We start from the raw sequence: 11,836 nt of genomic DNA, 5'->3' as shown, positions 1-11,836 counted from the left end.
AAAACAAAACATTCTCATATTCACTTCTCAATGATTAATATAAAGTATGTTATTGCTAAAAATAATAGCAAAAAGAACTACTTTAAAGGTAGATTATTCTATTCATACATTCAAATTAAAGAAAAGACTTTAATTTTGGCAAAGTAAAAAGTCTCAAAACACTATTAACGTTCAAAAAAAAAAAAAAAAAAAGAAGAGTACTTTCGTTTATTCCGAACCAATCAGAATGATCGAACTTACTTCAATACCTAACCCAAGAAGAAAAGAGATAAAAATCGACCAATGATAACAAACCACCACAGCAAACGCACAGAGCAACCGTGCAAGCCACCACAGGCTAACATTGCTTAATCCTTTTTGCCTCTGTTTTTTGGCTAGTTTACGCTACGCTTAATGTTTCTTTCAAAACTCTCTGTTCCCTGACAACCTTGTACTTAGACGCTATCTAATCAACAATTACTATTCTCAATTAATTTCAAAATCAAAGAAAAAAATAATTAAAATTTTTTTCAATCAATAATATTTTACTGATCAAAACCATGCATTAAATACAAATCATTCTCTTCTTCTATTCTCTTTTTTCTATTTCTCTCTCTCTCTCTCTCTAATCATTCATCAATTCGGGTCGAATACTAGAAGATCCGTTGTTTTTGTAATCGGAGCTCGGTTCCGGGTTCGGATTCTAGGGTTTGTATTTGGAATTTCGAGAATGGCTCAGGTATCAGGGAGGGGCAGAGTGGTCGGAGACTACTTGGTGGGTCGGCAAATCGGGTCCGGGTCGTTCTCGGTGGTGTGGCACGCGAGGCACCGAGTTCATGGAACCGAGGTGGCGATCAAGGAAATCGCTACGGGTCGACTCAACAAGAAATTGCAAGAGTCTCTCATGTCGGAGATCTTCATCCTCAAGCGGATTAACCACTCTAATATTATTCGCTTGCACGATATCATTGAGGTTCGTTGATTTTTTTTTTTTGGTTGGGTACTGTTTGGTTGGTGAGAAAATTGAGGAAAGTAGTGGAAAAAGAATTTTGAAGTTAGCTATTGTTTAGTTAAGAAGCAATAAACTTTAAAGCGCTTTTTTATTTGCTTAAACCTTTGGTTTTGTTCGTTTCGATGGGAATTTATGTGAGGATTTTTTTTTTTTTTTCATAGGTATAGTTGACGTGTTGGGAATAGTTTTGAAGGGAAAAGATTTTCCACAGGGTTTTTGTTTGTTTGCCATAGTATACTTTTCTCTCTCTGTTTTTTGTTGTTGTTAATCTAATGAATGAATTAGACAGAAATACAGCTCTGTGTACTTGCTTAGAAGCTGAGGAAATTAGAGGAAAAAGTCAAAAAAATATGAAAATAAAATTTCAATGTTTATTCTTGAGAAGACTATTCATGGGTAATGCAGCCTTCTGGTTTATTTGACTTGATATGTCAGAAAGCAAAACAAATGGATATTATTTATTTATTTTCTGGGTTCGGTTTCCTTTAGTTTTTATCATCAACTAAACTACACATACACAAGTCCCAATACAGAAGAGCTGGGAAAACAATGGATTATTAAGAAAATTGCAATCGCCATGTGAAGCTCAAGTCTTGGCCTGATTGGGCTTGAGCTTAGTAATGGTCATTTTAGTAACATTAATGGAGTCCATTTTATAAAGTACTGCAGTCTTAAATCACTTGGCCTGATTTAGAATCTATCTGCAATTTCAAATATTTGAAGGTATGTTCAGCTAGTAATGTCACCTATCTATAACAGGTTCAAAAATATTCAAAAAAAGGTTTTGTCTAATATTGCTTCATATAGGTTCCTGGGAAAATACACCTTGTATTGGAGTACTGCAGAGGGGGTGATCTTTCCGTATACCTTCAACGCCATGGAAGAGTCCCAGAAGCCATTGCAAAGCAATTCATGCTGCAGCTGGGTACGTCTTGAGCTTTCCTGGTTGTTTCTTCATTTCTATCTTTTGAATCTTCAATGAGTTGGTAATTCAATGATATTGGAAGGTTGTGTATTTTACAGCTGCTGGTCTACAAATTCTTCGTGACAATAATCTTATACATCGGGATTTAAAGCCACAGGTTTGGTTGATTGTTTCCTGTTTAAGTTCCAATTGTAATTAATATGTGAAAATCTATATATTTCTCATTTCTCTAGACAGGAAGCAAGCTTATGCCAACAATTTTTTTTCCCTTTTTTAAAAATACTTCTTAAAGACATGAACAACCAAAACTTGTATGTGCGTAATGGTTTAGTTTAGTTGAGTGTATTGTTCAACAGCATTGTAGAAGGCTTGGAAATTGCCAAATGGATGGATTACATGTGCTCTAGTTAATATGTATAATAATTAATTAGGGTAGTATAATGTTCAATTTATAAAAGAATTGTTTGATATGTAGTAATATTGTCATTGCAGACAGTTTTATTGGCATTTCAATCCATTTATAATGTGTATCATTTGTGGAACAGAATCTCCTTCTTTCTACAAACAACAACAATTCAACTTTGAAGATTGCAGATTTTGGATTTGCAAGGTAAAATCAATGTTATTTTCCTTCCTGGGAGGTAGCCTTTCAGTATTATTGTTGTCATTATTATCTTTTTGAAGTGATAAATTCAGTCATGCTATCGTACTGCACTTTGCCATAATGAATCCTTGAATTGCGATCCATGCAAATATGATATAATGCAGCAGCCCAGGCTAGCTTCTCAATCAACTTCTGAAAACTCTTCCAAGTCTTCTATTGAAAAAGCACTTTTTAGAACCATTTGCCAGCTCCTATGAGAAAAGGAACACTCAAAATAAAGGTGCTCAATAGACTCAATCTTGCCTCTACAGTAAACACACATCAAATGACCCTTGATTCACCAATTAGCAAGTATTTTCTTTCTTGTATGCTTATTCCTCAAAAACAAGCCAACAAATGAATGCATGCTTAGGATTTAGATAGGAACAGCATTAGGAAACCACACAATTCTCCACCAGGTGACAAGGCTTTTTGTCGCAAATTGCATTCCAGGTATTTCTACAATTAAATATTTTATTGGCAGCCATTAGCCACTCAACTTGATCATCCCTATGCAATGGCACCTCATGAAGCCTCCCTTGAACCAAAGCCAATTCATAAGACCAAGTTTTGAGCGAAGTTTTTTTTCTTCTCTCTTTTTCCATGGATTTTTTTTTGCCAATAAGAGTATGCTTTATACCTAAAATTGTCTTTATTATGTCCAAAAAAACCACAAGTTTTTTTAAAGTAACACTTGAAGTTCATAATATTGTGCCTTATGTCCCCTTGCTTTAGGTGCCTTCCTTGCTTAGACTTAGAGCTTTTGTTGGCACTCTAGTTTCTGGTGGTCAGGGGATGCTCCTAAAATTTGATGTACTAATTAGATCTTATTTTAATCATCTGGAATCCTTTTCCTTTTAGATAAATACCATTGGATTGAACTTGTGACCTCACCTCTCCATTCCCTTTTGGGGCAGAGGCAATGCCACTCGGTCCAAGGATTTTTTTTCTCCTGATTAAGCACATGCTTGTTACCTGTACCCTTTGATTCACCTTGGGAGTACATGTGTTGACAGGACATGACATTGGGAGGTTGTGGCATTCAAACACTTCATAATGTGGAATTCTTGGGAAAACAGGGAAAAAAAAAATCACTTGGATGTACTTTGCATCTGACTATCAATTGAGGGGGTTTTCCCTAGGTCATCTCTATTAAACTTTTCAATGTTCAGACATTTCAGTTTTCCTTTTGTAGATCTCTGCAACCTAGAGGCCTTGCAGAAACCTTGTGTGGTTCGCCTCTTTACATGGCACCCGAGATAATGCAACTTCAGAAGTATGATGCAAAGGTGACTTTTGCTCTTTTCATTTTTTTAGTTACTCATATGATTTCACGGCTTCTTCTCATTAACGTTGAACTGAATATGCAGGCAGATCTCTGGAGCGTTGGTGCAATTTTATTTCAGCTTGTTACTGGAAAAACTCCATTTACTGGAAACAATCAAATACAGGTTTGATTAGCTTCGCTTTTTTACATACTTAAAGTGGTTTCACATGGTGCGCAGTATTCTTACCTTATTGCTTTTAGTTTCAGTAGTAGTCCTTAAGTCTGGTTAAACTAGTCTTCATGCCTTTAGGATTTTCTTAATCCAACTGACTTCAATAGTGTGCGCTGTGCAGTTGCTGCAGAACATTATGAGATCAACTGAATTGCATTTCCCTCTAGATATCACGGATCTGAGTTCGGACTGCAAAGATTTGTGCCAGAAATTGCTGCGACGTAATCCAGGTATTTCAGATGATGTGTGTGTGAGAGATACCTAAGTAGGCCCAAGAGCAAACAGGCTATATCAGATGCTAAAGTTTGTATGCTTTTCAATAATTAGTATGTTGTCAAATGCATCAAATTTATATTTACTTGTCCAAAGAATTTTTTTTTTTGTATATTAGCAAATGGCCTAGAGGCGTGCAAGTGATAGAATTACTAACTCAATTAAGGGTTTCCTTCAAATTCTTTCAAGTATCAATCAAGTTATAATAATTGCCCAAGTTTTTTAAGAACCAGGAACTTAATTATGTGCCATAATTGCTATACCTTGATGTCAACTATATATGCATTGTTTGCCAATAAATATAGGACCTTCTTCACATCAATGTAGTTGGGCTTGGGCCAAAAAATCTGCCTTGATGTTAAATTGAGTTCAACTTAATTGCATTGACAATAATTGAGGATTGCATGTATTCATTGTGCCTGCTGATGCAGACTGGATGGGCATGTGACTGCTAATTTGGGTGGTTTTATGACATTTAGATTCATAACTATCCTTCATTCTACAAGTTTCTGATGCATTAGAAAGCATGGATTGCTTGAGACAAATGAGTTAAGGAACAATAAATACGAGCCCTAGGAATCTTGCCATATCTTCCCACTGATATGTGAGAGCCATAGGAAATTTGGTCTTATCTTCCAATGGATTATGAATTCTAATATGAAATTCACTCTTAATTCTAATCCTGTTTTGTGTCATTGTAATTTTCAGTTGAACGACTAACATTTGAAGAGTTTTTTAATCACCCATTTCTTTCTCAGAAGCAACCAGCTGAATCACTGAGGTAAACAATACAAAGTGCTTTGGTTTTGTGGTTTTGTCTCACTGTATTTATCAGTCTTGAAAATAATAAAAATTGCCTGTTGCGTGCTGAAGTAGGAGGTCTTCAAGACTACTGGATGAATTTCCTTCGTCTGAATGTAATCCTGTGAGGAGTATGGAGGAAAGTTCTCCAGATGATTGTCTTCCTTTCTTTTTAGATGATGATTCTAGTGGTGCAGAGGGGAGCCCATCCTTTTTAAAACGGAGGCCCTCGATGACGTCTACTTATGGATTTTCTCTTGATACAAAAGTTGATAAAAGGGAAGCAGCATCAACGACTTCTAATAACATTATTCCTACTTCCAGACATGGTAGTTCCACAGATAAATTGGAAAGTACTAGTCCTAAGTTAGACAGCCATAGACCACCCTCAAACAGAAATTTAATTGATCCTCTAAAACCTATGGACCAGAGATCATTTAACGCTAGATCAAAAGGTACCAAATCCCAACATGTTTTTGTTTTCCTTTCATGTCACCATATGATTTATCTGGATCCAGCATATGGTAGTAAGACATGGATTTTCATATTTTGTTGTCTTATTTTCATAGTTTCTGCTGTCATGGAGTCGCTAGAGTCAATTGATCAAGATTATGTTCTCGTGTCTGGACCTCCAATGGATGTGTCATCTTCCTCAGCAAGTGCTTCCAAGCCAAGCCATTCTCCATACAAGTCAGGGTCTCCTCCCCAAGCATTTGTTAATATGACTGACACATCAAGTGCTCCAATGCCAATCATTGGCACAGCTACGAGTAACCCATATCGCATTGAAAGCTTGGAAAATCAGAGCTCTGCTCCAGGGACTTCACAAGGATCAATGTCTATAGGAGATGCTTTAGAGCAGCCATCAACTCATTGCATGATGAGGATTAAATCATTACAACAGTGCGCATCTGCCATCACAGAATTAGAAAATGAAAAGGTGAGTCATAGCATTCCCATTTATGAAATTAATCTTGTTTCTTTAGTATTCCTTACACAAACCTGTAGAGAAGTTAAAAAGTGCATTTTGTAGAGAAATCAGAGTAGTAAATAATAAAATGGTCCCCTGTCCTCCCTCACCACACAGCCAATGAATTTAATGATACATGGTCTCTCAGTAGCACCTCACATGATATCTGGTCTCTTGATGGCATGGGCCTATGTCTGGCCCATTTACTAGGACTAGTTTAGTGGTTTCAATCTATTCCTTTGATAGAACTTGATTTCTCTCAATGTCAGCTATATGCTTAATTCATTTAGTGTTTCTAGGCCAGGTGTTGACCAGCTGACACAGAGGGTGGGATCTAGCTTGTATGACAGTGGGTCTTAATTCTCAGATGCAAATTCATCTGTATTATGTGATTTTAACAAACCACATATTTTCATATAGGTGGAGTGCCCCCCTCTGCCCGCCAAAAATCCCCTTATACTTAAATTAATGTTTTTTATTTTTCTATATTTGTGTGTGTGTGTGTGTGTATTGCTTCATTGAAAATACTAGAAAGGAAATCTGTCCTATTTTATTAATGCTTTTTGAGGTTTAAAAGTTATAATATATATATTAAAAAGGAAAATAAAGAAAAAAAACAATTCAATTGAAGAGAAAAAAATTAGTTACCTTTAAAAGGTGTTAAAACCTCAAATTTTGTATGTAATAATTTATTATGTTTCTTAGAAATGAGAGTCTAAGTAATAAAATTTGGAAATAAGTATAAATAAACTCTATAATTTGATACAGTTTTCAAGTTAAACTCCAAGGTTTTAGATGCACAAAGGGTTACTCTATGATTTTAATTTTTTTATAATTTAATCATTTTACAAGTTTAACAAAAACCAAACATAAGCCAGACTTGAGGTTATTTAATTAATAAAAATCATCACATGAGAATTTTATGTGGAATTTTGACTATAAAAAAATCACAGCACAACTTATTCATACATATTTAAAAAAAAAACCCTAAATAAACACAATATCATGGATATGCCATCTTTTATGAGTAAACATACTGTGTTTTTTTATAAGTAAGAAAACTTTTATTGAAAAAAGAAAGTCTACTTCATGCAAAATGAGGCACGAAGTAGCCAAAAGAATTACAAACAACAAAAATTTATGTACAAGAAAAAAGAGAATCTATAAACATTGGAATGGAATCACCTGAAGTGAGTCCCCAAGCATAAGACCGATAAAACAAAGTTCCTACAAACAAGGCTATGAGCTGGACCCCTGAACTCCTCAAGTCTTCAAATATTCGATTATTATGCTCCCTTCCAATGTTCCACATCACGCACAAAATTGTAAATATATTGCTTATTACCTATTTAAGTTGTATTTTATTGTCCAGATTGATATTAAGTATTTCATATGTAATGTGTTTGCATTGCGCATGTGCATAATGTGTATATCTACATATATCCGTTGGTGTATGGAGACAAATGTATGTTAGTTATAAATTTTGCCCCCATGAAGTCAAATCCTGGATCCGCCAATCATACTTAAATATACTTGGATGGTTAATTCATGGTAAACTTTTTCTTTTGTTCCCTTAAATATACTTGGATGGTTAATTCATGGTAAACTTTTTCTTTTGTTCCCTCAATACATGGTTGTAACCTGATAAATATCATATATCCTTTGACTATTGTTTTTAGGGTATAATTAAGTGGGACTAACTTAATCTTGTTCCCTCATTCTGTTTGTGCCTCATGCTGCTAGCATGACTTTCCTTCTGACATGCCTTACAGTACCACACTTTTTTTTTTTGGGGGTTTCTCCTGCTCAGGCTTTAATGAACTTGTTTATGTCTTCAAATTATAACAATATTTGTTTTTCAAAAAGATTGAGACAGGCAGGCAACTAGAAGCATTCTCAATACAACTTGTAATTCTTGCAATTTGGAAGCAAGCATTGCATATATGCCATACACAAGCTGCCTCAGCTATGGAAGGAAGTCCAAGCCAAGAGAGTACACGATTTAAAAGGAGCACCAGCAAGAAGTATGATAGTCCCGATGCAGAAGAACAACTTTCAGTTGGCAGCACTCAATTGCCGGAGGATATTGCCTCGCAGATTGAGAGAGAATTTCTCCTGGAAGTTGAACGTGCTGAAGAACTTGCTAAGGTCATTGAGCCTGGTATGACTTGATCCTTGGACTTATCTTAGAGCGTTTGCATCAACTTGTGCAAAATTTACTGTCTATTTTAGCATAAGAACTTACTTTTTCTATTTTACCTATTCACTTTTTAAAACATTCTACATTAGATTATCTATTTTACATTACATTTCATTAAAATATCAAATTTTCTCGATTTTTTTCTCTTTCGTCACACACATAACAACCACTATCCACCCTCTTCCTTCATCATTGGGATACATAAAGAAAGAAAAAAATAAAAAATGAATGGTACCAGTATAAATTTACATGGTTACTGTAGCAAACTTGTAAATCTACACAATTATACACTGACTGATGTGGATCATTTTTGGGAAAAACTCTATAAGATTTACACATTTTTCTATTATATTCCCACTGATGTAAGTGATCTTATGATGCATAAAGTTTTTCTGTCTCCATATATCATCAGCGATTCAGCATCAGTGTTTTAAGTGTTTGTAGCCTGTAAGATAATATGTTTTTCACTTTTGCTCTTATCCTTTTATCAAATCCATTTCACTGATGCCTAAACTTCTACAATAGTTCTTTAACCATTTTATTTGATGACTTTCTGAATTTCAAATTGTTATCTGGGTGTTGTGAAGACTAAAACTGTCATAATACATACACGTGTTATATTATGTCAGAACTCCGCACTTAAGCATGTTTGGGTGAGAGTAGTATTAGGATGGGTGACCTCCTGGGAAGTCCTTGTATTGCACCCCTTTCTTTTTACTTATCAAAAAATATGTGTGTATGCCATGTTAATGGCTTTTATTGTTTAATGTACCTACAACTCATTGGGACTGGGGTCCTATGAGCTAGTGGTTGTAAGTGCTGCATGCCTCAAATGGTGCTTTTTGTTTGGGCCTTAATATCAATATTGGTGCACATTTATGGTATGGGGAGCTTTCTGTGTCATATATCATTTCCATGTCAGGGATTCTGGGTGCTTCTATTCATCTATTTTGTCTGTTACAAATATGTAAAGAAGGAAGCTTTTTACTTATCCAAAAAAAAAAAAAAAAAAATGTAAAGAAGGAAGCTTTTGTGGTTTCATTCTAAACTGTGTAATGTTTCTACATGTCATGATTCAGGCAATACAGAGATGCCAGATGCAATGGAGACAATATTCCAAGCTGCCCTTGCTTTTGGGAGGCATGGAGGCGTGAGTATTCTCTCTCTCTCTCTCTCTCTCTCTCTTGCTTAGAAAAAAAGAAGAAGAGTATTTACTTTTCTTTTTCCTGCATTTAGTTGTAGTTAACACTCGCTAACTAGTTGGCAAGGCAAGTTCTTATGTTCATGCATTGTATTCATGCTTGTAGAACTCTTAGGTCCATTTACTTAGTAGGGTTCAGCAGTTTACTCTGTTTAGACAATTTACAGCCCCTACAATAGCTATGCGTCTGAAGTGAGTAGCTCCAAAAAGAAAAAAAAAAAAGTAATAAGAAACTTTATTAAAAAGAAAATGACTCCTCTACTACACAAGAAGCGTACTGGAAATGCAGTAAGGTTTCAATTTACAAGTGTGCAAGAATTTTAAAAGAGTGGAGCTCAAATGTCCTGGGTTATATTTATCTATTCAAACAAGGACCTCAAGACAATCATCTTAAGCTCCATCGTCTATCGTTTAAGACCTTAAAAAAACATTAATAGGAAATTCTGTATCTTGTTTGCAGTGTTAGACCAATTATCTGTTGACATGTCCTAGTTGTGTGTCCATTTAGGCTTGTCTCATTCAAAGTCATGCTCCATCAAATATAACATGTAATAAGCTCAAAATTACCTTGTATAATTGATGTGGAAGTACTAAGAAAATTATATTTTATTTTAGTCTTATTTAATTTTGGAAGTCAATTGAGTTGAAACTTTTTCCAATGGCTTTGTGTTGACTCCAACCAATCCTAGGTGTTGATTCCTATGTTTCTATTTCGCTTGGTGCTGATTTGAAGCAAACCTAGGTGTTGATTCGTAGGTTATTTTAATATTATTTTTCTTCAAATTTGGTGTTGCATCAAGTTTTGGTTTTGTCCTACATCAATGATGCTGTGGAGAAAAGCAGGGGTAGAGATGCAAAATGGAATGCATTCACTTTTACATGGTATTGCTTCGAGTCCCTTATATATAAATAAATATAAATATAAATATAAATATATATATATATATATTTGTTTGTTTGATAGGTAATTACACACACACACCCAATGGGATTTGGTGCTTGACTCTTGAGCTCACCCTCCAGTTAGCACAGGCAAGGGAAGGAGGTGTTAGCTAAGCTAGACCTCACCTTTTTTCTCTTTTGATAATTCAATAGTTGGGAGGGAGGGGGGTTTCACCCCTGGATGGCTCCGTTGGAAGGCTCTTGGCCCTCACCCTTAGAATTATTATCTTACATAAATAATCAAGGTAATGAAACAATGATCTCAAATCTAACTTAAAGGGTAATATGTTAAATATGGTCTTTAGAAAACATTGTAAGTTCATAATATGTTACCATCCAAAATTTTCACTATTATTGAGTGATAGATCGACTTATAAAAAAATAAAAATAAAAGAAGGTGAGTGATAGAAAATGTTTTCTTTAGTTACTCATTGAGGATTGTTGTCTTGTTTGTTTGGTAGGTTAAGGAGCTCATGGGTGATATGGAAAAAGCAGCAGCATTGTATTCAAAAGCTGTGCGTTTGTTAGCTTTCCTTCTAGAGGAAGCACCATCCCTCATTCTCAATCCGCCGTTCTCTCTCACAAACTCAGACCGGTATAGGCTTAGAACTTACATTGAGGTCATTAATAACAGGCAAGGTTATTCAAGGTCTCAGCGGATGGCTCTTCTGAACACCCCCTTAGAAACAAATGAAGTTTAGGTACCATTTCTTGATTCCTCGTTTCGTTTTACTCTGTAAAATTATTTGTTTGTACAGTTATTCTTTGAGTGACTGGGGGGGTTGGGATGTTGAAATAGTTGACCTGTACTGGGATAGGCTGTTGTAATATTACATTTTTGTGATTCAAAGAATGGTGAAATGTGCATTCGTTCTACATTCAATGCACTCTCTGTTCAGATTATCGGTGCAGTAGTTATTATATTTAGAGCTCACCATCTTACAGTTGATCCAGTCGTAGCTCGTAAGTCGTAACTTCTGATTGGTTGAACTGGAAAATGTATACAAGTTTGAAATTTCGTTAGTGCGATATGGGCTGTGGGTTTTTTTTTTTTTGAGAAAGGATATGGGCTGTGTTTTGAAAGGAGATATTCTGACTTGTATTTTTAAGTTTATTAGCTTTGCCTAAACTTTGTTACTGTTAATGATGGGCAAAAATATAATTTTAATGGTGGCCCTTATTAGAATCAATAAGAAATTATCACTTAGGATTTATTGAGAAAATGTTATGAATGTAACATTTCTCTCTCTCTCTCTCTCTCTCTCTCTCTCTTTCACAACATTTTTACAATAAATTCTAAGTGATAAATTATTGATTTTTAGTCACAAATGTAGTTGTGGTCAATGGCTACAACTCTACTTAATATGTTTTTATTGAAAGTGAATTTTGAG

The 11,836-nt window shown here is 35.0% G+C and overlaps 1 protein-coding gene across 6 annotated transcripts; it reads left to right on the top strand.

The window, feature by feature from the left end:
* Window positions 1-362: 362 nt before the first annotated feature.
* Window positions 363-11,348, top strand: LOC111986728 (serine/threonine-protein kinase ATG1c). 6 transcript variants are annotated; one of them, XM_024018412.2, is made up of 14 exons: window positions 363-952; window positions 1,799-1,916; window positions 2,015-2,073; window positions 2,462-2,526; window positions 3,755-3,848; window positions 3,930-4,010; window positions 4,180-4,288; window positions 5,040-5,112; window positions 5,205-5,587; window positions 5,702-6,072; window positions 7,969-8,263; window positions 9,382-9,452; window positions 10,304-10,385; window positions 10,907-11,019. In XM_024018412.2, the coding sequence occupies exons 1-14, from the start codon at window positions 710-712 to the stop codon at window positions 10,909-10,911; spliced, it is 2,049 nt and encodes a 682-aa protein (XP_023874180.2). In that variant the 5' UTR covers window positions 363-709; the 3' UTR covers window positions 10,912-11,019. The 6 variants fall into 6 exon arrangements, with proteins under 6 accessions (XP_023874180.2, XP_065619420.1, XP_065619421.1 ...); XM_065763348.1 differs by lacking the exons at window positions 10,304-10,385; window positions 10,907-11,019 and adding an exon at window positions 10,193-10,291 and having other exon boundaries at window positions 364-952; XM_065763349.1 differs by lacking the exon at window positions 10,907-11,019 and having other exon boundaries at window positions 366-952; window positions 10,347-10,371.
* Window positions 11,349-11,836: the final 488 nt, after the last annotated feature.

This window comes from Quercus suber, unplaced genomic scaffold (assembly GCF_002906115.3).
Source record: "Quercus suber isolate HL8 unplaced genomic scaffold, Cork oak 2.0 scaffold_502, whole genome shotgun sequence".
In the NCBI taxonomy this organism is placed as follows: domain Eukaryota; kingdom Viridiplantae; phylum Streptophyta; class Magnoliopsida; order Fagales; family Fagaceae; genus Quercus; species Quercus suber.
The sequence above is the reverse complement of the archived record's forward strand: the minus strand, read 5'-3'. Positions and strand labels throughout refer to the sequence as shown.